This window comes from Lupinus angustifolius, unplaced genomic scaffold, assembly GCF_001865875.1.
Source record: "Lupinus angustifolius cultivar Tanjil unplaced genomic scaffold, LupAngTanjil_v1.0 Scaffold_21_32, whole genome shotgun sequence".
In the NCBI taxonomy this organism is placed as follows: Eukaryota; Viridiplantae; Streptophyta; class Magnoliopsida; order Fabales; family Fabaceae; genus Lupinus; species Lupinus angustifolius.
The window spans coordinates 48298-71092 of NW_017719572.1; the positions used below are offsets into that span (position 1 = coordinate 48298).

The following is a 22795-nucleotide window of genomic DNA, read 5'->3' on the forward strand; positions in this document are numbered from 1 at the left end:
ACGAATTCGTCAAATACCCTCACGTGTCGGTGTTCGACATGTATCCGACACGGATACGTTCGGATTCGCGAAAGATACGTATCCATAGAGTATCCAAAAATTAAAAAAAATAAAATAAAAAAAATAAATATTAAGACACGTATTCGATTCGTTTTCAATAAAATATAGGATATATGAATTCGTTTTCAGTAAAGTATAGAATATATAGATTCGTTTCTAATAAAACAGGATAAGATATATTCTTTTCCAATAAAACAGGATAAGATAGATTCGTTTCCAATAAAACATGATAACATAGATTCGTTTTCATTAAAATAGGATAAAATATATTTGTTATGGAGGACAATAATTTTAGGATAGATTCGTTTTCATTAAAATAGAACAAGATAGATTTGTTATGGAAGTAGTGATTTTAAATTTCCATATTTTTTTCTTTGGATATTTTGATTTACACTTATAATTTTATCATATTTTATGTGTTTTTATAATTTTATACGCGTATCCCTGAACGTATCGTATCCTGTATTTTGGAAAAAATACGTGTCGACGTATCAGATACATATCGTACCCGACACACGTATTAGTATCCGTGCTTCATAGCTCTCCAACATACACTATTTATTTTCAATCATCATTAACTCTTAAAAATAGTACAAATAAATGATAGATGATGTAATAACTGCATATTAATATTTATACTATTAGTACACATATATTACATTCTTTTAAAAAATATAAAAAAAATAATATAATTACACTAAAAATGAAAGGAATGTTACTTCTATTCTTCAACTCAATCCTTCAAATAGTTGTACTATGTAGCTTATATTCTTAAAAATAAATGAAAAATACTCAATCTACAAACACTTTTTTATATGGTTTTGATTTCCCATTGCTCATGGAAATATATAATATTGTCAAACCAAAAAATGAAATTAGACAATGCAATTAATGAGAATATCCTATAATACTAAATGATAAGATACTAATACGTTAGCTTATACATCAAGGTATTAATAAATAATTAATTAAACAATTTTAGGTATAAGTTAGTCAATTTATAATATAATATATAAATTAGTCAATTTACATCCAATAAAACGGCTTTACTTCCAATTTTTTCTTCATATTTGTTATGGTGACATATTAAAGATTTAAATCCAGTAGTTATTTCACTTACTCAGTTATTTGTAACATGATTAACCAGTTATACATATAAATTTAATAATTATATAAATAATCCATACGAAAGAAAAGGGTAAAAGTGTCACAAGCAAGAAAATTGGAAGTTGAATCTCTGGTTTGAGTGAAGTAGCGTTGGTTTTCAGTTTCATTCTCAGATTGATCTGAAAAAGAGAAAGAGAAAGAGAAAGAGAACGAGAAATAGAAAGAGAAAGAAGAAGAATTAGGGATTGAAATCGCATGAAATTGGAAAGATGAACGGTTGGGATGGAATTCAATCTCAAGCTTCATCTTTCGCTTCTCGATCCACTTCTACTCAACCTGTTCGACTCGGTCGAGTTCAACCTCAAGCTCCAACTCACCGCACCATTTTCTCCAATGATCGGGAAGCCAATCTACACGTCCGCTTCAAGGTTCACCATTTTCATTCTTTCTTCATTTCTTATATTCATTATTTTATTTGTTTTTCAAATTATATTATCAATTAATTGTGGAAACATAGTTTAGTTTATTTTAATTCGGACACATAGCTTAGTTGAAGTGAGGATTGTTAATAGATGGAGATTTGTTGTGTCTGACTTGAGCAAATAGATGGAGATTTTTAATTGGTTAAATCTTTTTTTTTACTTGGTTTGTCCATCATAAGACTTTAGTCTCATAGTTACCTGGTACACGATACGAGTACAAGTAATTGTGTGTGGTTCATTTGGGTACACAGTTCTTCATATTTTATCATTATGATGAACTCGGTTACAATACGTAAATGAAAGAATTATGTAACTATGTATAGTTAAAAAAAAACATTTGAGTTAAAGGATTCCCTGTTTTAGTTTCATAATAAGACAGATATGCTGGACTGATGCACTTTTGGTGGAGCTTTAGTTGCATTAGTCAAAATGAAAAATACTGAATTCGCAATAGTCAGTCATTTAAGAAATTAGGGAGTAATTTTTTGTTCAGGGCTTAGTGATCCTTATTTTCCAAGATAAGGAGACAAGGTTTTCACTGGATTAAGTTAAAATTAGCTACGATCGAAGAACTTACATTAAAACTTGTTGTCTAACATTGCCTCCTTTATGGGCCAGACATTCGAAAATAATTTTTGTAGCTATAAACGTTTCCTCCCTTTTGTATGTTAGCTTTAAACATGGGTGTTGGCTGAGCTGAAGTCAAGCAAGTCGTCGTGTAGTGTTATGCATACACCTTTAAGATCATTTAAATTTTTATGTTTGCTAAATTTCACAAATTTAGATTTACTCTTCATGTCATGAGTGATATTATTTTCTCTATCTCACATGCTTTGATTTGATAATTTTATTTGGTTTTGATCTGTAAATATTTATTATGTCAGGGGAATTCAATATCAACTACAAAGTTTAACTTCTTCACTTTTTTGCCAAAAGGATTGTTCGAACAGGTAAGTCATTCTAAACTTTTCTATGTTAAGATATTTTTCCTGTCAGAAATATTACATTATCATGGCTGGTAGAATCAAATGGCTTTTTTGGTTTAGAATATGTGAAGTCATGCCGAAATTAATTTATCGAGGACCAAGGATAAATCATGTCTGTACATGGTGGGGTCTATCCCTTGCCATATTATCTATGTCTTTGTGTTACTTAGAAGGTAGACATTTTTGTTTATGTTGCAGTTCAGACGGGTGGCCAATCTCTACTTTCTTTCAATCTCAATATTGTCAACCACACCAATTAGGTATGTAAATGCTAGTCAACTTCACAGTTAGAAGATTATTTGCAACTTGCTAGCTTAATTGTGTTTCTTGTGAAAAGAGCAGAATCATTAGAGGGGCAGAATAACATCTTTTCACCAAAAAATATTTTGTCATTTGATTGCTACTGCCAGATATGGGTAGTATTAGCTTCTAGTTAAGCACTTTCCATTAGAGTGTATATTTGTTTATGGATAAGATGTGTTTATTGGACCTTGATCTTCCTCATTTGATATTAGCATTTATATTTTTTATTATATGTATGGTTGTTGACATAGGATGTTGCAAGGTTTAATGGGTTAGGTTTAAGGTTTCGGTTGGTTAATGGTAAATTCATGGTGAAACAAATTGGTTAATTTAGCAGGATATCTTAATATGCTGCCTTTGTTTCCACTTTTCTCTTTGTTCGTTCTCGTTGAAATTTCATTTCTATAAAAAATGGTGGATTGAAGCGCCATGGTTTCTGATAGAGCATTATGGAACTGTTCAATCTAAGTAGCTGACCCCAACTAGTGGGATTAAAGCTTGTTTGTTGTTGTTGAAGTTCATGGTCATTGGATTATTGTCGGAAGAGAAAAATGATACTCCCACACCTACTTTTGGATGAGAGGGATAGGAAGAGGAGAGCTAAGTGATTAATGATGTAATGTGAAAGTAAGAAAGAGATATAAAGAAAGATGAGGTGTATATGAGGGTGTAGGAGAAAAGGTTGTAAGAATATAAAGGGTTTTTTTGGAAGCAATGGACCGGTTTAAAAGGTAGAATGGTGGCTATTTTGGAGCTGTGAACAGTACCTGTGAGGCTGTGACATCAGAGTTTGAGGCATGATGAATTGTGTGTAAAATTAATCTAGAGGGAGCTAGGGTTTTGGTCTCTCTCTATCTCTCTCCCTCGCTTTTAAAATTAAGTTTTTGATTGTTCACATATTTAGTACATGTCAATAGACATGATTTATGATAGAGCATTATGACGTTGTTCGATCCATGTAGCTGACCCCACATAGTGAGACTAAGGCTTGATTGTTGATTGTTGTTGTACATATTTAGTGCATGTTTATGAGTATTTTGGTTGACAAAATATTAAGTTAGTTGAAGTTGTAATCACCGACGTGCTTTCTTTATGAACTATGAAGCCCTGCATGGCTTCATCTTGAACTTCTAACAATTTCTTTTTGAATTTTATTGATTATTTTTTCTTAAGTACTCTGCCCATTCAGTTCCTACCCAGCTTGCCATTACTATAGTTGTGCTATATCTATTAGTTACTTCTTTGACACACCTTAGCAGAATCAACCAAGAATTTGGAAATAAAAGAATTGTGTTAGGAAAATCTGGAATTCAATGAAAATACTTGGACCAACTCGGAAATCTGAGTTGCAGTTTTTAAGGAGAAGCAAACCTCCAACTGGATTTAACCAACTAAATTCATCTTGATTTAACAACCTAGCCTTCTATTAATAGAGTCTTTCTCTAACAGAACTCTAGCCAACTCATTTGATACTGTTATAATTGCAAGTAGCTTCTAATCCTACTACTATGGTATCATTTATCCTGTTTTTCTTGGATCTTGCACCTGCCATGCTTTAGTTATTGATGAAGGTCATCATTATCACTGATATGTACTTGATATCCTGAATGTTTTTATATAATTTTATTATTTGAAAAGTTAGATTAAGTCTAATTACATATTTTGGATGCTGCAGTCCAGTGTCTCCAATAACTAATGTGCTCCCACTATCTCTTGTGCTTCTGGTCTCTCTTATCAAGGAAGCTTTTGAGGACTGGGTAAGTATTCTATTTACTGTCCTTGTCCATTGCTTTTATATATATATGTTTTAGTGTTTTACTTAGCCGACCCCACCTAGTGCGACTCAGACTTGATTGTTATCATTTTAGTGTTTTACTTAAAAATTGTGATGAGGGAGACTCAGATTTCATTATTAAGATAATTTTTTTAAGGAATTCCAAGTTATAGGAGAATGCTGAGTAGATACGTATGATGACATAAATATTTTATCATACAATGTTTGTTATGCTTATTTTGTTTCAAAATGTAGTTCTGACCTCACTTCCTTTTTTCCTGATGGCATCCTTAATTGAAAATTGTCCACACTTTCTCATAGGTTGGATTAGATATATGGCCGTAGTTTTGTAATCGTATTCCTCCAATTAATATATGTTTTTTATCTTCGTAAATTGTGTATAACAGAAGCGTTTTCAAAATGACATGGCCATAAACAATAATACAATAGATGTTTTGCAAGATCAAAAGTGGGAGCCTATACCATGGAAAAAGTTGCAGGTTGGAGACATAATCAAGGTGAGCATGCTATGTTTCTAGTTTTCTGTGCTTGATTTAATCTGACATATTACGTTTTAAACGGGTGCTTACATGGAAGGATACCCACAATGATAATTGATTCTATGTTTATAGACTTTTGCTGGATGTTGATTATTATGTTTATAATTATGGACAGCGATCTTTCTTACATATGTCTAGGATATGCTATTTCCCTCCTGCATGCCCTAAAGATTTAATTACTGATTTTGAGAAACTCCCTTTTGTCTTTACTGACCCATTTCTATATAAATATGAATGTTTCGGTTCTGCATTATACAATATTAAGTATCAATAATTTATTTCTTCATTTTATATCACCAGATATTTTTGACTTTCTTAATAATTTTTACATGTTCCCTTGATTTATTTCTGTTTAATTTCTCAATGTTGCACATCAATTTATTTTTCTTCCAATGTTTGTTATTGCTTACATCTTTCATTAGTTATCTTGTGGGATCTTAATGATAAAATATGATTGTTGTTTTGGTTTCCTGAATATATCTGGTTGAGATGGGTATGCTTCTTTACGTTAGGTTTAATGTTTTTTTATTAAGATAATAACTTTATTTAGAAAGACAAGTAACACTCTGCTTATTTGCTTTCTCTGATAGGACAGACGGGTCAAAGGTTATTTCCGAGGAATATTAGAGGGTTAGAGTAGTTAGTGTAGAGATAGAGGGGATCTCGTAGGTAAATAGGGGGGAATACGGGGAACATTCTGATTGTTAGCTTTGTGAGAACCTAGCATTTCTCACTTATGAAAGGGGAAATCCTTTGTGATGGGGAACCCTTGGAGGAGTATCATTTGTCCTATTCTGTTCTGATTCATGTCATCAATAAAATTTTCCATTTTCCTTTCTCTGTTTTTTCCAATTTCTCAACTTGTTGATTTGGGTTCCTCATTCCAATCTCTCCCTGTTATTTGCTTACCTCTGGGTGGGCGCAGCAGTGTGGATGGATTCCTAGAGCAACGTGATTGTAAGTTTAGTTAATATGCGTTATTTTATATTTTAGTTGAAGTGACTGATTCTGGATGGTTATTATTTCTTCATCGCAAGGACATGGCCTTCTTAGTTGAAATATATTGTTAGTAGACCTCCAATTAAGTTGCATGCTAGGAAAAATGTGGCGGGGGCATAAATGATGTCGTAAACAACTTTAATTATTGAAGAGACAATTAGTAGTTGTGATATGACACCTCAACTCTTGGTTTGTAGAAGCTCTAATTGAATGGGAGGGAAGACAAGGGATCATAGGGTATAACTAGGAATAGAGGGAAGATTTTGGAAAACAGCTTTGAGTAGTGGAGAGAATTTGGGAGGGACAGCCAGGACTGTCGAATTTCCTGGAATTGAGAGCAGTTTTGTCTTGTTAGCTCTACTTTTCTTGGATTCTGCAATCATTCTGATTCAGAACCTGAGGTAAGAGTGATTTCCAATACAGAGTTCATATTCTTCCTCTGTTACTAGCCTGAACCAGTTTCTAACTTTCTATCATATTTGTGGAATTTTCCCTTTTAATACTCTAAGGAAGAGTGAGTAGGGAAATCACCAAATTTTTGATGGTTCTATTTTTTTTGTTAACCTGTGATTTTTATTGAAATTGTTTGTTTTGTTTGGAGATTTATGTAATTTGCAGACCCTTGGGGTTGTACTCCTGAGCTGTTTGTGATGGTGTCATTCTTGTTGTTACTTTTTTGCACAATGCTAACTATAATTCCAATTTTTTCTCTATTGCAGGTTAAGCAGGATGGATTCTTTCCTGCAGATCTGCTTTTCTTGGCTAGTACAAATGCAGATGGTGTCTGCTACACTGAGGTTTATTTATTTATTTATTTATACTTTTCAATATGTTGTGAATGTTTTTTTGACATTTGTTAGTAGTCACTGCAGTTTGTTAACCTTAGGTTTGGATGACAGACTGCTAATTTGGATGGGGAAACCAATTTGAAGATTAGGAAAGCATTGGAAAAGACTTGGGATTACCTGACACCAGAGAAGGCATCTGAATTCAAAGGTTTATATGTTTCTTGATTAACCTATAATTCTACAGTTCCACTAACCTTTATCAAATTTGTTGTGAATGACCTTCCTTATGAGTATTTGCTATTTTAGTTCTAGGTTACTTATGAGCATTTTGTTAACATTTATAGTAAAATAAGTTTCTGTGGCATTATCGTTGTTTTGGCTCATCTATCCGTGTATTGAGTACAAGGATTACCATTTAATCAGTCCATTTTGTATGCTATATGTACTGCTGCATGCCTTGATTCCTTTGCGGTGTGATCCGCTTCTCATTTAATAGCTATGTGTACTGAAATGCCTATGACTACTGAAATGTACCACATCTATCAAGCTGCATCCTCTTCATTGTAGTGGAGTCTATCTGGTGAAATTATATATTATTATATCGTAGATATGTTTTAATTACTTGAGAACGTACTTACTGTTGAATTTCCATGATTATTTTACTCATTTTTTCTTGTTTATCTACTGTCCCTGCAAGTAGCTAGAATTTTATAATCTCTTTTAACAATTTGTGTGTTGATTTTAATCATGACATTCATTCTCCAGCATTAGATCATTTGTGGATTCAGAATGGGTAGAACCTTAAAAGTATTAAAATCTGTGTGAATGATTGTATCACATATACTAGATGAATGTTTAATCATGTTCAAATATTGGTTTGTGGATTATTTTTATATTTTTACATTGCCTTATTTACTTGTCTGGTTAATTGTTACTAAGCTGGTTGTATTTTCCTTAATCAAACTTTTTGTGGCTCTTTAAAGAGTCATCCATTGTAATTTTTAGGGCATATTGTTGTGAAGTCTGTGCAAGATTCATTTATTATCTAATTGTCGAGTTTCAGTTCTAAAGATAAATGAAATTTTGTTTTGTTGCTAATTTATATTTAAAACAAGTTGTTTTGTAACGACTTGCAGGTGAAATTGAATGTGAACAGCCAAACAACTCATTGTATACCTTCACTGGAAATCTTATACTTGAAAAGCAAACACTACCTCTCAGTCCAAACCAAATTTTGTTACGAGTATGTTCCACTTTTTCTCCTAGTGCTGTTTGGAGTAGTTTTTATTGTTATGAGTTATATGTTTAATCATAGGAGGGATACTAGCATCACACTCTGAAACTCATTCTTTAAACCACACTCTCACCTATTGGTCCACAACACCTATATTTTTAACTGATTACTGTCTACCAGTTGTACAAGTTAACTCAATTTTATTTTATATTTCTATTCTTATTGAGTAAAAAGATTAGACCCCAGCTTGAAACCCTTACCCTCTCGACTGATTTGAAGATGTGAACTGTGAGAGATGCTATGGACAAAGAGAGGCATACCTTGGTTGCTGCTGTGAGACCAGTGGTCATGGATGGGAAAAGGAGAATTCATGATGTTCTATTCTCTCTATGCGTATTGTGTTCTTGAAAGCTAAACTTTTGAGAATTGAAGTACAAGTCTTTGATTTTGTTTTTACGATGACTGTTGCTATTCAAGATCGTAATTTGTCTGTGTTGCTATTCACAATTTGAAGTGGAACACATTAACAACTAATGTCCCATAAAACAGAAAAATATGATAACTTAATCTTAAACTCAATTTAATTTTTATTATAAATATAGTTCACCCCTCCTTCCTCCAAAACCCCATCTTCCCATCCCTCACTAGTCAAATTTCATTATTCTGCCCTCCTTCATTGCTGCGGTGGGGTTTTTGTAAGGCCGGTCACTGCAATCTTAAAGCAAGATATTAAACGATTCAGAAAGACTTTGAATCTTAAATATGTTGTTCGAATCTTTCTATATTTGATATCATTGTCATACTAAATTTCACCCTGGGCAGTATTAGTTTAACTTGAACCATAAAGCTTTCACCTTTGGTATTATCAGTTCAACCAGAAGCACAAAGCTAACAACTTTAGCTTTGGGAAACAAAATTGCACAGACAAGGAATATGGAGAAAACGAGCAGCTCTCCGGCGACTCGCCAATGAAAGTTACAGGTGACTCTCCAGAGACAGGTGTTGAAGAGTCAGGGTCGAGACTGTAAACTGGGAAGGTGGTGGAGGGATGAAAGAGAAGAGAATATTTAAATAAATTCATAAACAAATTTTAACAAAACCTGCATTAGCAGTTAACTAGTTAGTATATTTTGAAATCTGGTGATGTGGACCAATAAGGGAGAAAGTGGCAAAAAAGGTGTTTTTGTAGCACTCCTCTTATTCATAGAATAGCCATAATTTTTGATAGGGTGAGTGAAAGTATTTTTCTTTGTTAAATCCTCGTGCACTAGGCTACCCTTTTATATACTGCTCTTTATAGTTGATAGATGCTGATATTTTTTTATTTAGTTTATGAAATGGAACTTGCATTGACTTATTGAATGTGGTGCCTTTTCAGGGGTGCAGTCTCAGGAATACAGAGTATGTTGTTGGGGTTGTTATTTTTACTGGACATGAAACTAAGGTTTGTTATTGTGAAATAATGCCTATTGACGATACCTCTTTCAATTTTCTATCCCTTTGTCTGGCATGTAGTAAAAAAATAGTTATATGGTAGTGATGCAAAGAATAATGAAGAATAATTATGAATACTACTTTCTAATAATGACCCCTACTAGTCAGCTATGACTAGGTGGTAACTCGTATTATCATTAGCATTATAGGTTCTTAGTTCTGCTATGGTACCAATTACGGATGAATATCCTTGGGTCTGTGGGTCACTGTGGGGGATAGAAGAAAATAGCTTAAAATCACTTATGTTTTGGTGGACACATGTTTTTGTTATTACCAAAAGCCAACTTGTTTTACTTTGTTTCCATTTTCAAAATTTGTCAATATTTTAAATAGGAAGCAAACTGGAAACAAGGTAGCAATTAAAAATAAAAATAGTAAACAAACCAAACACCCTAAAAGAATGTAGCACCTCTTATGGGTTTTATTCCACTTTAGTTTCTTATAGATCTATTGGTTTTGATTGTTCTCCTGTTTGTCTGAGTTCTTCTGTTAGTGCGAATTAACTTCAGGCTTATGTAGTTTTGAAGATGATGGAGTGGAGTGGTTCATAATGGAGGGTTCAAAATGGGAGGAGGAATGGAAATGTAATAAAATATCATCTATTATTTGGAAGTTACAATGATAATTAATGGAGTGAGTGCTTTACAATATAAAATAACAAAAATGTTCAATTCCAAATGTCCAAAGGTTCGGACTCCTTTTGCCACTCCACTCCATTGCCCTCCATCCAAATTGCCGTAGGTTGTTGGATTGAGATGTAAGAATTTACTTGGTCTGTACTTGCCTTTTCAGGATATTTCGCTGTTGTTTCAAATTCCTGCTTGATCGTTCATGGATACTGTTTTACTGGCATTTGAAATAATATTGCAGGTGATGATGAATACAATGAATGTCCCTTCCAAACGAAGTACATTGGAGAGGAAGCTTGACAAGCTCATACTCGCTCTATTTGCTACTCTCTTCGTGATGTGTTTTATTGGAGCCATAGGCAGGTGTGGGAGTTAAACAATGACTTTATATTTTGCTTGGACCTCTTCTACTTTGTTGTTTATGTTTACTGGGGTTTATATCAGAGCACACTGTTATGTGGGGGCTGGGATTGGTTTGTTTAAACTCTGCATTAGATTTATAGTTATTATTACTGTTATTGTTAATATTAGAGTTTTGATGGGGCATGTAACATGTTTTTTTTTGAATTTGTAGTTGAGGCTAAAAAATTATATAGTAACAACAATGAGTTCATCATATATATGAAGTTTTATTAAAAAGGACTATAATTATAAAGTGAGGAGAGTTTCCTCATTTATATACAAGTTTGATTAAACAGGATGGTGTATTTTAGAGAAGTAAAATAAATTGGGAAAAAAGAGAATTCCCTTCATAATAGTATATAGAGATATATTTGTGAATGATGTTTTTGGATGTGTAAACTGCAGTGCTATCTTCGTGAACAAAAAGTATTTCTACTTACACCTTGATTCATCAGAGGAAGGCTCAGCGCAGTTCAACCCAAGAAATAGATTTTTTGTACTGTCTACTTGCTCTGCTCCATCATGATGAATATCCATATCCTTTAATTTATTTCTTAACTCATTTGTTGTGTCTTGTTTTGCCAGGTTTTTATCCTGACTATGTTTACCCTTATCACACTGTACTCGACAATCATCCCCATTTCACTATATGTGTCTATAGAGGTTTGTGTCTTGGTCATATTATATGCCCGAAAAATACTGATGTCTTAATAAAGGGAAAATCTTATTTATTTTGGTTACTGTATCAGATGATAAAATTTATTCAGTCAACTCAATTTATCAACAAGGACTTGTGCATGTACCATAATGAAACCAATACACCTGCATTGGCCAGAACATCAAATTTGAATGAAGAACTTGGGCAGGTCTGTTGCTATCATACTTTTGTTCTTCAATGAAATCAATTATTGTTAATATGGAAGGAAAAAATGCAAGATAGAAAACATGATATACTCAAGAAGGAGTAGGGACCTGGAAAAGTAAAATAAATAAATAAATCAATATAAAAACTATTTCTAAAGGCATAAGAATAAAGTCCCACAAAACATATATGAAGTGAAAAGTGGTTTTGTATCGTGATACTCATGTCTCCACTAAGCCAAACCCACCTTGTACGCCTTATCTTATAGAACCCTCTTAACCCAATCCATGTCAAAGCTTGTCCCTGAAAAAGGAACTGTTTTCCTCCAGTGTATTGCCTTTATCACTCTAAAATTCACTCCAGAGGTTAGCTTCTGAGGCCTTAAGTTCCTTTTCCACCTTTTTTCTACTCTACATGGAGTTGGAAAATTTTATGCATACATCTTTTCTTGAGGGACTAATCAAAGTTGAAGTTCATGAGTCAAGAACTTCTGGCTGGGTCTTATTTACAATTACATTGTCAAATAACACAATATATGTCTTTTTTCTTTTGGATCTTCTCACTTATATCAAAAGATGTCTCCGTTTAACCATGTCGATATGGGAGACCTCTTTTTCTAGATCAAAATTGTTGCAAGGAGCTTTTGATTAATCTGTCTTCTGCAGTATCATCTACTGTCCTGATAGTCGCTATTACATTTCTAACTAGTGGTTCGGATAAATTGTGCTTCTGCTGTCCCCTATGTTATTTTCCTCCACTCCCCTCACCAATTTTTGCTTAATATAAACTAAGTCTTGTAGCTGTTACAAATATTTCCAGCAATTGTGTGATTGAAATATCTATTAGTTTTGGCAGTGTTTGTGTATATTGTTTCTTGTCAGATTTTTGAGTAATATAATTTTACTTGCTGATTTGATTAGGTGGAATACATTTTCTCTGACAAAACTGGGACTCTAACAAGAAACTTAATGGAGTTCTTCAAGTGTTCCATTGGAGGAGAGATCTATGGTAATGGTGTGACTGAAACTGAGAGGGGAATAGCAGAGCGCAATGGCATAAAAATTGAGGTATACACCTATGCATTGTATGAAAGTAGTTGATCTCTGTCAAGAGAAAACAGTTGTAACATATTATTATTTTTTGTCTGAAGGAAAACAAATCACCCAATGTAGTGCAAGAAAAGGGTTTTAATTTTGATGATGATAGGCTTATGAGAGGAGCTTGGAGGAATGAGCCTAATCCTGATTTCTGCAAGGTGAGTAATTTTTCTTTACTTTAAATTGGCAGCAGTAGCCTGTTTATGCTTTCAAGCCTGTATTCAGTTTCTTGGTTTGTGAGTTTGATCCTTGCTGAGTAAAAAGTTTCTTTACAGCAATATCCATTTACTTTCTTAATATAAATTGATTATAATGGTAAATCTGTTGTTGTAAATTCTTGCTTGTCTCATGTTAAATAAAAATTATTGGATCATATTTATCCCAGAGTGCATGTTAAAGAATCTGTGCCATAATGAATGCTTTTTTGAGGATCATGTTTTTCTAGGTGGAGACTCTAGAGAGAGAGAAATTAAATGAGAAACTATAAATGTGCAGACAAGCTTTAGAAGGACATGACTTTCATATAAATCGGAGTAAGACGGAGTATATGAAGTGTAAGTTTAGCAAAAGGCGGATAAACACTACTTTAGAGGTAAAAATTGGAAATCATATCTTCAGTCAACCATACAACACAATAGGGAAATTGACGGAGATGTAAACCATAAGATTAAAGGGAAGTTCTTCAGGTGTCATATGTGATAGAAAGGTGCCACTAAAGTTTAAAGGGAAGTTTTATTGCATACCTGTACGACCCACAATGTTATATGAGACTGAATGTTGGCCGTAAAATGTCAACAAGAGAATAAGCTCTATGTATCAAAATGAGAATGGTGCGTTGGATGATTGGACACACTAGACAAGGTAGGATTAGAAATGAATGCATTAGGGAGAAAGTTGGAATTCCTATTGTAGAAAAGATGATACAATTGTGCCGTCATTGGCTTGAACATTTGTAAAGGAGATCATTAGAGCCCACAGTAAGGAGAATAGATCAAATGGAGGTTAGTCCAATTTCTAGAGGAAGAGGGAGGTCAAGACAAACCATAGGCGAAAAGATTAGAAGGATTTAGATATTAGTGTTTTGCCGATGAACATGATTTATGATAGAACATTATGACGTTGCTTGATCTATGTAGCTCAACCTTACCTAGTGGGATTAAGGTTTGTTTGTTGTATTTATCCTAGAAACTGTACAAGACATCTCAATTGTATCCATGTGTCATGAGCTCCATGCAACACTTTGTTTGACTGAGTTGGATACTTAGGAACCTATTATTTGGTATTGAAAAGCATTTTTGGTGTCAACAATTGTGTACTGAAAGTTTATTCTATATATAAAAAACAAGTGTGCCACAAGTTCATAGATGTCAACAATTGCTTTGTTTCCTAACTGTTATCGTTTTGTAAAAGGATGAATATCTAAAGCCTGTTTGGTATGTTTTAATCAGGTTTATGTTTATGGCATAATTTTGAAGTGCAGTTGGCATAGTGTAGATCCTATACCTTAAATTAATAGTTTTTGGAAGAGAAGTTGATTTAGGTTTTTTAACGTGTTTCTCATTTGGTAAAGATTTTCTATTAGTTAAGTTGTTATATATGAAAAAGTAAATTTTTTTTGCTATGCAGGAATTTTTCAGATGCCTTGCTATATGCCATACTGTACTTCCGGAGGGTGAGGAGTCCGTTGAAAAGATCAGATATCAAGCTGCATCACCTGATGAGTCTGCTTTGGTTATTGCTGCGAAGCACTTTGGTTTCTTCTTTTACAGGTTCAAAGTTAGAACTTGTTGACTGTTATAATTTTCTACCTGACTGTAGGTTGCAAAAAGAATCATATCAAGCTTTCATGGGTGTTTTGTACTACTACACAATAATGACTTTTCATTTATGCTTGGGTTGCAATGGATTTGATAGGGGAGGAAAGGTTACTAAAGGATTGAACCTTCTATATTAAAGACTTGGGGATGTTGCCAATTGAGCTACAAACTCACTGGCAGTGTCCTTTTAATAATATGTAAATTCTGTGCCCCAATTTCTATCTCAAGCTGTCCCATTGATAGGTTTCTACTCTGTAAAGATAACAGAATTGAGAGAACAGAGAGAACCGAGAGAGTTGTCGAATATTCTTGAGTTGATTGAAAACTCAATTGTATTGAAAGGAATTCTAAATTGATCTATTACATAGAGAGCTAGGTATATATAGACTACTGTGAGCTGTCATAAGAAACACAGCTATAGCAAAATCCTTAATCACCTGACTTAGCAGAGACGGATGCAGTGTGTCAACCACTACACTCTATTAGTACATGAAAGATACTAGTCTATATTCTACTCTAAATCTCTAATATACTTGCACTTCTCACTAATCCCATAAGTCTTTCATGTAAACTTGTTTTGTGGAAACGGTGTTCAATTAGTTATTTTATGAAATATTCTTTAATAGATTGTATCGCCAGAATTAGGTTCATTTAATTGTATTTACTAGTCTCATGGAATCCAACAAATCAAGAGATTGGGACCCAACTTTAGCTGCTTCTCTTAAAAAGTTGTAGGTGTATATATCTAACCTATTGGTGTATCATCCGTATTATGAATAATATTCCGTGTTGTTCTGTCTGTAAGATGTTTCATTTAAATGCCCCTTGGACTGTCGACCTAAATGACTAACTTCTTGAGATGGAGCTGTGCTGAAAAGTCAACGAAGTTAAAGATTGGCATTAAATTCTTATGCATCAGATGAGACCTTACAAAAAATGAGATTTTCAGTTATACTCATTTGATTGATTGACTTTGAAATTAGAATTCAAATTCCTGTTTACCTTTGTTTTGAATTGAGCCTATAGAAAGAGAAATCAGAGATAGAAAAACAGTTAACGCAGAAAAAGAGCTTTTGAACTCATACCGACTTGCTATTATGGTTTCTTGGTGTTGGATGGAAATTGTAAGATCAGTTGTGTTACTCCTGATGCTAGGATACTGGCATAAACTAGTATAGTGCACACTTATAGGAAACAAATGTAGTTTCCGGGAACTTTGCATGACAGGTTGATGCTAACTCTATGAAAATCTTGATATATTCTGGGTTTTTGCTTAAAAAAGTGATGGTCACTGACTGAGGACATCAACCATAGAAGAGATTGGACACATTATAATGAGGAAGGTTGGGACACAAAATCTACGTCCCTGTTAACAGGGATAAATAGGCATAGAGGTTATAATAAATTAATAACTACTAGATAGTGTAAGATGTCCTCTTGATTAAGTTGAAGTTTGCTGAATTTTTTCCCTGGTTTATTACAACATCCTACTTTCCTGTTACATCTTACTTTCTCATTGTCTTGTTTCTCTTTTTAAAACTCAAAGTCTAATAGGCGTGCATGATAATATATGATTCAGAATATTTTAATAGGCATGTGTGCTAATATATGATTCAATATAGAAGAGATTTTTGTGTGTGTAACTACATATGGTGTTCCATTGAATTTGTGGGTTGGACGAGATGGAAAATGTCACCTCAACCACCAAATTATTGGGCTAAAAATGGGTAATGATTGGTAGTTCTTAATTTGCAGTATCCATGATTTGTTGATGTAATTCTTAATTTTCAGAATGTTACAGTTTAATGTTAGGCAGTTCATATACGGGGTCCTAGTGGAAATTGCAAGACTTGTTAGTTAAATTAAAAAAGAGATCAATGAGTGCCTTGAGGATGCACAGAGCTATTTTCGCACAATCAAATGTATGAAGCCAAAACTAGCACTTGTAATTGATGGCATAATTTGTTTAAAAATGATTTTGCAGAGTTTGAGTTTCAATTCTCATGTTGTTTCAGCCTGCCAATAGCATGTTGGTTACATTTTAATCTTTTAGACTCCAGTGATGTATCATTACAAAGATGTATACAGCTCAAATTAATAAAAGCAGCACAATTGTTTCTTTCTAATCTTTAGTCCTTTGAATCCAGTGAGGTTACTGATGAAAAGCAAACCAGCCACCAAAATTGTCAACATTTAGGGAGATTTATAACCCACAGAACAATAGTTTTTGGTTAAATTTAGCTACTTATCAAGTCAATGCAACTTCCATATAAAAGTTTGTGGGACTGTAATTTGACAATGTCACCTCAACCACCAATTATCGGTTTACTGCACAAACTGAATGGTTTAAGGTGTGCCATGTGTTCGTAGGAATTTTATGTTGAAAAAAGTCATCAAATAAAAGCTTGTGCTGATTCACAAATGACCCTTAATTTGGGCCTGTTATTACAAAAGAAGTGAAGTTTTGAGGATATCTTCTGTACTTTTGTTAAATTTATTTGTGCCTTTGTCACAGAATGTCTTATCTAATCTACCTCCTCCAGTCTTTAGGCCTACACTTAATTTTTAATACTCACAAAATGGGGGTAAATCGGTCTTATTTTCAAAAGGCTAAGTCTGATTTGAGTTGTCATTTGAGAAGTGCAGTAGCAGCATGAATGCAATGACTCCTTTACTACCCTAAATTTACCTTTTTTTCTTGGTTCTGATAAATTTGCTGACCTTAGGCTTGGTTGTTCTTAGTGGTTCTGATACTTAAAATAGAGCTCCAGGTTTTGCAGTTATTTCAGTTTGATTTGATGCTAATCAGAACAGTTCCTTGTCAGGCGAACACCTACGATGATATATGTTCGTGAATCTCATGTTGAGAAGATGGGCAACATTCAAGATGTGTCTTATGAGATTCTAAATGTGCTTGAGTTTAATAGGTAATCATCCCTCCAACTGGTAATAATTCTAATGTGCTTGAGATTCTAAATTTGCATTTTCTTGACATCACTTGTAACTTTTGTTCCATTAATAGTACAAGGAAGCGTCAGTCTGTAATATGTCGTTATCCAGATGGTAGACTTATGCTATACTGTAAGGTAATAGTTTCTTCAGGCTTCTCCACTAAATTTAAAATGTTGTATCGCTTTGGCTAGGATGACTCATTCCAAGAAATTTGCTTTTCACAGGGCGCTGATAATGTAATCTACGAGAGACTGGCTGATGGTAATAATGATATAAAAAAAGTGACTAGGGAACATTTAGAACAATTTGGATCTGCTGGACTACGCACATTATGTCTGGCCTACAAAGAAGTGCATCCTGGTGTTTATGAAAGCTGGAATGAGAAGTTTATTCAGGCCAAGTCTTCTCTACGTGATCGGGAAAAGAAGTTAGACGAGGTACTGTATATCCTGATTTTATAGATTTGATGTGTGTATCTTAAGCATCAGAAGATTTATTTTTCTTGGAATAGCTTACCTTGATAAGTAGTTAAGTTTAATAAAAAACTATTGTTCTGTTGATTATAAATCCCTAAATGCTGGCAATTTTGGTGGCTAGTTTGCTTTACATCAGTAACCTCACTGGAATCTAAGGACTAAAGATTAGAAAGAAAAAACTGTGCTGTTTTTATTAATTTGAGCTATATACATATTTGCAACGACACATCACTGGAGTCTAAAAGATTAGAATGTCATAACCATGCTATTGGCAGATTGAAACATCATAACAATTCAAACTCAAACTCTGTAGAATCATTCTTAAACAAATTCTGCCATCAATTAAAGTTTTGGTTTTGGCTTCATACTTTTGATTGTGTGATTTGCTCTGTGCTTCCTCAAGGTACTCATTGAGCTCTTTTTAATGTAACTAACAAGTCTTGAAATTTCCACTAGGATCTTGTAAATGAACTACTGAACATTAAACTGTAACAGTCTGAAGAATTAAGAATTACATCATCAAATCATGAATGTTGGACTATGAAATGTGAATAAGAGAATAGACTCCATGTAGCAGAGATGAGAATGTTGTGTTGGATGAATCAATACACTGGACAAGATAGGATTAGAAAAGAATGCATTAGGGAGAAAGTTGAAGTAGCTCCTATTGTAGAAAAGATGTTAGAATCGCAATGGAGGTGGTTTGGACAAATGCAGAGGAGACTGGTAGTAGCCCTCGTAAGGAGAGCAGATAAAATGGAGGTTAGTCCAATTCCTAGAGGAAGTGGGAAACCAAGAAAAACCATAGGCGAAATGATTAAGAAAGACTTCGAGATCAATGCTTTGTCAATGAACATGATTTATGATAGAGCATTATAACGTCGTTCGATTCATGTAGCTGACCCTACCAAGTGTGATAAAGGCTTGGTTGTTGTTGTTGTTGTGGATCAGTTTCTTGACTGATAATAAATTGCTTCATCTCTTTGCTTACTGAATCCATGCTTCAGCCAGAGAATAGAAACCTGATATAACAATTAGAATGAAAGGGCTGTGCTGTTCATATTATTCTTCACTCTACTGACTATCACAACCAAATTTTTTATTCCAATGTTGTACTTTCTGGAACTGCATATTTGTAAGAAATTAGAAGTGACCTTGTTAACAATCAAGTCAAAGTAAACTTGGGCTGTTGAATTTTCAGATTATATTGTTATAAAATTAGTAAATGTGGGTTGTTCTATTTTACTGATACCTCTAGAAAAAAATACAGGTGGCAGAACTTATTGAAAATGATCTCATTTTAATTGGTAGCACTGCCATAGAAGACAAGCTTCAAGAGGGAGTGCCAGCTTGCATAGAGACTCTTCAGAGAGCTGGTATTAAAATTTGGGTTCTTACTGGGGATAAGATTGAAACAGCAATAAACATAGCATATGGTGAGTCTGTTTTGAATCAGAGCTGGGTTTTTTGTGTATGTAATCATTTTGTTGGCAAAAGTCTACTCATTACTCATTTTATATCTTGTTTTCACCCTCTGGTACAGCATGCAGTTTAATAAACAATGGGATGAGGCAATTTATTATCAGTTCAGAAACTGATGCAATTAGAGAAGTGGAGGAGAAAGTAAGCTGCACATTGTTTCCTTTCCATGTTTTGATCATAGTTCTTAAATGTTTCTGACTGCAATTGTTGTATTTTGTAATTTTTAGGGTGACCAAGTAGAAACCGCACGATTTATTAAGGAAGAAGTTAAGAATCAGTTGAAGAAGTGCCTTGAGGAAGCACAGAGCTATTTTCACTCTGTATCTGGACCTAAATTAGCACTTGTCATTGATGGAAAATGTCTAATGTATGCACTGGATCCAAGTTTAAGAGTGATGCTGTTGAATTTAAGTTTGAATTGTCATGCCGTTGTTTGCTGCCGAGTTTCTCCTTTACAGAAAGCACAGGTAAAATTCACGCACCATATTGTTGTTTCCTTTATTATTCTTTCTTTTGTCCGATTTAGTAAGTGCCTAGTAGAATTTGGTGCATTGGCATATGAAACTTTGCTAATATTCATGCACAACCTCTGCTTACAGGTTACAAGTATGGTCAAGAAAGGTGCGCATAAAATAACACTAAGTATTGGTGACGGAGCCAATGATGTTAGCATGATTCAAGCTGCTCATGTTGGTGTTGGCATAAGTGGGATGGAGGGAATGCAAGCTGTGATGGCTAGTGATTTTTCAATTGCACAGTTCCGTTACCTTGCAGATTTGCTTCTTGTTCATGGCCGGTGGTCGTACCTTCGAATATGCAAGGTTTAGCGCTTTTGTAAACTATACACTACCCATGCATGAGTGTTCTATTGTTATAACACGCTTGAAAATTTGTTATTGCAGGTCGTCATATACTTCTTTTACAAGAATCTTACATTTACTCTTACTCAGTTTTGGTTTACTTTTCAAACTGGGTTTTCTGGTCAGCGATTCTATGACGATTGGTTTCAGTCACTATATAATGTCATCTTCACTGCACTCCCTGTGATCATGGTTGGACTATTTGACAAGGTAATATCTTCTCCAACAATTTGGGACTGCAGTTTCTTTTGGGTAGGCGTGTTTCATCTATGGAAGCATATACCATTTGCTTATATAATTGGCTTGTGCTTCATTAATTACAATACATATGTTCTTTAATGGTATATTTTGATTAGTTACTTGAAGTACCGGCCTAGTAGGATTAAGACTTGGTGGTTGTTGTTATACTTGTGCCTCGCAGGATGTCAGTGCGTCTCTATCCAAGAAGTATCCTCAACTGTACATGGAGGGAATAAGAAATGTCTTCTTCAAATGGAGAGTTGTGGCTATATGGGCCTTCTTTTCTGTATACCAGTCTCTAGTATTCTTCTATTTTGTCAGCACGACAAATTTAAGTGCTAAAAACTCTGCTGGAAAGATATTTGGACTCTGGGATGTCAGCACAATGGCCTTTACATGTGTCGTAGTAACGGTCAACTTGCGACTACTTTTGATTTGCAATTCAATCACAAGATGGCACTATGTTAGTGTTGGTGGAAGTATATTAGCCTGGTTTCTCTTTATTTTTATATATTCAGGGATTTCCACTCCTTATGATAGACAGGTGAATTCTCTCTCTCTGTGTGCTTAAAAGAAAATTTGGTACTTTCCTTATGACCCCTTAAAAAAATATGTTAACTTTTGTTTCATTTCTTTGCAGGAGAATATTTATTTTGCCATATATGTCTTGATGAGTACATTCTATTTCTACATCACACTACTTCTTGTTCCTGTTGCTGCACTTTTCTGTGATTTTGTTTACCAGGGGTAAATTTTTGGATCTGTTAGAACTCCTATACTGTTTATGCATGACATTGATGGAGAGATATCTGTTAAGTTACAGAAAGTTAGATCAAGACCAAATATATAAATAACTTTTGCCATTGGAAATTTTACATTTGCATTCACATGAAACCTTATCTAAATTTCTTACTTGAGTCATGTCGTGGAAAGTCAATCTGTCAAATTATATGATGTGTCTCAGTTTCAAGAACTCCTCATTCTTTTATCATGATGTTTTAGTGTCGTACATATAGAATTTAAGGGAGAATGTTGTGAATTTGTGATGCTTGTAAATCTTTGTACATTTATTAACTACACAATATTTTATTATAGATTAGTGGTCACTGTTTTTATTCCTAAGACCCTTCTTTGGAGGGGGCTTTTGGCATCTGTTCATTTTAATTTATTTGGTTACAGGGTTCAAAGATGGTTCTTCCCCTATGATTATCAAATTATTCAAGAAATGCATAGACATGAGGTTGATAGGTCGGAAAGGGCACAACTGGTGGAGATCGAGGACCAGCTTTCGCCAGCAGAGGCAAGGAGTTACGCCATATCAAAACTCCCACGTGAGATATCAAAGCACACTGGATTTGCTTTTGACTCACCTGGGTACGAGTCCTTTTTCGCAGCACAGCTTGGCATGTATGCACCACCAAAGGCATGGGATGTTGCTAGACGTGCTAGCGTGAAATCGCGGAAGAAGACCGGGCATCAAAATAAGTAATCTGGAGTCGGATGGATGCTTGTACATTAGTTTGGTTTTCCATTAAGAGCTAGCCATAGAAATTCTGTAAAATAGAATGTGCCATATTGAATGCTTGGGTCATTTTCATTTAGAGTATATTGTCTTGTGTTTTTTCTTTTTGTGGAACTAGTGCAGGTTTTCAGGATTTTCACAGATTGTACATTGTACGATATTTAGTTATTCATATAGTCCTTTTTTCAAATCTAAGGGTTGTGATTTTCTTTTTAGTTGATTGGAATGTATTGGATCTTTTGAGTGAACATTTGTGATTGATAGTATGGTTTTTAACGTCACACGAATTCTTGTCACATGGCATGGATACACATTAACTCATTTATAAACGTGTATTTTTATCTTGTATGATTTTGTCATCTAAACTAATTAAAGTAAATATGGATTTTGCTGTTGCTGCATCAAAGCATGCCCATTTGGTTTTTTTGGAGCACATTTCTGTCTCACAATTTGTGTTACTTTATATGTCTTTCGGTTGTGATTAGTTGAAAAATATGTAAAGTTAAAAGTTTAAATATTAATTATAATTGTGGGACAAAAAATGTGTTTTCTTCCTTTCCATACAGTGTGATTGGTGATAACTAATTGCTTTTTAGATATTCTAAAAGATTTGTATTTGTTTTGTTAATTAAACATCAAGTCTCATCTACATCTAGGGATGAAGTACCC

At 34.0% G+C, this 22795-nt stretch overlaps 1 protein-coding gene and 1 long non-coding RNA gene across 4 annotated transcripts; one reads left to right on the top strand and one right to left on the bottom strand.

The window, feature by feature from the left end:
- The first annotated feature begins 1308 nt into the window (after nucleotides 1–1308).
- Nucleotides 1309–22366, top strand: LOC109338274 (phospholipid-transporting ATPase 3-like). Of its 3 annotated transcripts, none has more exons than XM_019575470.1 (28): nucleotides 1309–1373; nucleotides 1417–1595; nucleotides 2534–2599; nucleotides 2834–2895; nucleotides 4614–4695; nucleotides 5120–5230; nucleotides 6991–7068; nucleotides 7171–7267; nucleotides 8196–8302; nucleotides 9672–9737; nucleotides 10658–10779; nucleotides 11224–11314; nucleotides 11404–11481; nucleotides 11568–11684; nucleotides 12601–12747; nucleotides 12831–12935; nucleotides 14404–14546; nucleotides 17420–17521; nucleotides 17617–17680; nucleotides 17771–17983; nucleotides 19293–19458; nucleotides 19566–19645; nucleotides 19732–19971; nucleotides 20104–20325; nucleotides 20407–20574; nucleotides 20786–21148; nucleotides 21245–21351; nucleotides 21784–22366. In XM_019575470.1, the coding sequence occupies exons 2-28, from the start codon at nucleotides 1437–1439 to the stop codon at nucleotides 22091–22093; spliced, it is 3666 nt and encodes a 1221-aa protein (XP_019431015.1). In that variant the 5' UTR covers nucleotides 1309–1373; nucleotides 1417–1436; the 3' UTR covers nucleotides 22094–22366. The 3 variants fall into 3 exon arrangements, with proteins under 3 accessions (XP_019431015.1, XP_019431016.1, XP_019431014.1); XM_019575471.1 differs by having other exon boundaries at nucleotides 2839–2895; XM_019575469.1 differs by lacking the exon at nucleotides 1309–1373 and having other exon boundaries at nucleotides 1398–1595.
- On the bottom strand, nucleotides 15320–19280 carry LOC109338278. The gene is made up of 2 exons (XR_002106538.1): nucleotides 18926–19280; nucleotides 15320–17315 (listed from the first exon to the last, which is right to left on the bottom strand). It is a non-coding gene; the product is annotated as an uncharacterized LOC109338278 (long non-coding RNA).
- Nucleotides 22367–22795: the final 429 nt, after the last annotated feature.

Bases quoted from the DNA above. Each gene is read 5' to 3' on its own strand.
- LOC109338274 (XM_019575470.1), top strand. From the start codon at position 1,437: ATGAACGGTTGGGATGGAATTCAATCTCAAGCTTCATCTTTCGCTTCT. The intron at 4,696-5,119 runs GTAAGTATTCTA...TGTGTATAACAG, and splicing joins AGGAAGCTTTTGAGGACTGG to AAGCGTTTTCAAAATGACAT. The intron at 19,459-19,565 runs GTGAGTCTGTTT...CCTCTGGTACAG, and splicing joins AGCAATAAACATAGCATATG to CATGCAGTTTAATAAACAAT.